At 63.9% G+C, this 1,257-nt stretch overlaps 1 protein-coding gene across 1 annotated transcript in view; it reads left to right on the top strand.

Annotated features, from left to right (window-relative positions):
• NPR1 (natriuretic peptide receptor 1) overlaps nucleotides 1-1,228 on the top strand; it is a gene marked incomplete at its 3' end in the record, with an annotated part of 6,533 nt that extends 5,305 nt beyond the window's left edge. The window contains exon 2 of the mRNA XM_057387789.1: nucleotides 1,029-1,228. Within this exon, the coding sequence (XP_057243772.1) occupies nucleotides 1,029-1,228 (200 nt within the window). The remainder of the gene's footprint in view (nucleotides 1-1,028) is intronic.
• Between the last annotated feature and the right edge of the window lie 29 nt (nucleotides 1,229-1,257).

Raw genomic sequence — 1,257 nt, 5'->3', positions numbered from 1 at the left:
ACGGGGCGGGGGGGGACGGAGGGGTCGGGACCCCTGGGGGTCTCACAGTGGTGTTGGGGGGGCTCAGCCCCACATCGTGAAATAAGCGGGGATCCCCAGAGTGTGGGGGGACCCCCGGGAATTGGGGCGGGGGTCTCTGGGGGTGTCCCAGAGTGGGTCTGGGGTCTCTGGGGGTGTCTCTGGGGTTTCAGGATGGGTCTGGGGTCTCTGGGTGGGTCTGGGGTCTCTGGACCTCTCATGGTGCAGTTTCAGAATGGGTCTGGGGTCTCTCCCCCCTCCTCACAGTGGTGTACCTGTGCTGGGGGTGTCTCTGGATGGGTCTGGGGTCTCTGGGGGTCTCTGGGGGTCTCAGAATGGGTCTGGGGTCTCTTTTCCCCCCTCCCCAGTGGTGTACCTGTGCTGGGGGTGTCTCTGGATGTCTCTCGGGGGTCTCAGGATGGGTCTGGGGTCTCAGAATGGGTCTGGGGTCTCAGAATGAGTCTGGGGTCTCTGGGGGTATCTCTGGGGGTCTCTGGGGGTCTCAGGATGAGTCTGGGGTCTCTTTTCCCCTCCCCCAGTGGTGTACCTGTGCTGGGGGTGTCTCTGGATGTCTCTCGGGGGTCTCACAATGAGTCTGGGGTCTCTCGGGTGTCTCACAATGAGTCTGGGGTCTCTCGGGTGTCTCACAATGAGTCTGGGGTCTCTCCCCTCCCCAGTTGTGTACCTGTGCTGGGGGTGTTTCTGGGGGTCTCTCTGGGGTCTCACAATGAGTCTGGGGTGTTTCTGGGTGTCTCACAATGAGTCTGGGGTCTCTTTTCCCCCAGTTGTGTACCTGTGCTGGGGGTGTTTCTGGGTGTCTCACAATGAGTCTGGGGTCTCACAATGAGTCTGGGGTCTCACAATGAGTCTGGGGTCTCACAATGAGTCTGGGGTCTCTTTTTCCCCCTCCCCAGTTGTGTACCTGTGCTGGGGTGTCTCTGGTGGGTCTGGGGCTGTCTCTGGGGGTCTCTCGGGGGTCTCAGGATGAGTCTGGGGTCTCTTTCCCCCAGTGGTGTACCTGTGCTGCGCCCCGGACACGCTGCGGGCGCTGCTGCTGCAGGCGGAGCTCTCGGGGCTCACGGGCGGCGATTTCGCTTTTTTTTACATCGACACGCTGGGGGCGAGCCTGACGGGAGCGCGCTTCCCCGAGCCCCGCCGGCCCTGGCTCCGCGGGGACGCGCACGACGCGCGGGCACGGCGCGCCTTCCAGGTCAGCGGGGCCGCGGGAGCGCGCACGGG

Source organism: Malurus melanocephalus, unplaced genomic scaffold, assembly GCF_030028575.1.
Source record: "Malurus melanocephalus ecotype Western Australia unplaced genomic scaffold, MMel_1.1 scaffold_1376, whole genome shotgun sequence".
NCBI lineage: Eukaryota > Metazoa > Chordata > Aves > Passeriformes > Maluridae > Malurus > Malurus melanocephalus.
This window is presented reverse-complemented; position numbering and strand designations above follow the sequence as displayed.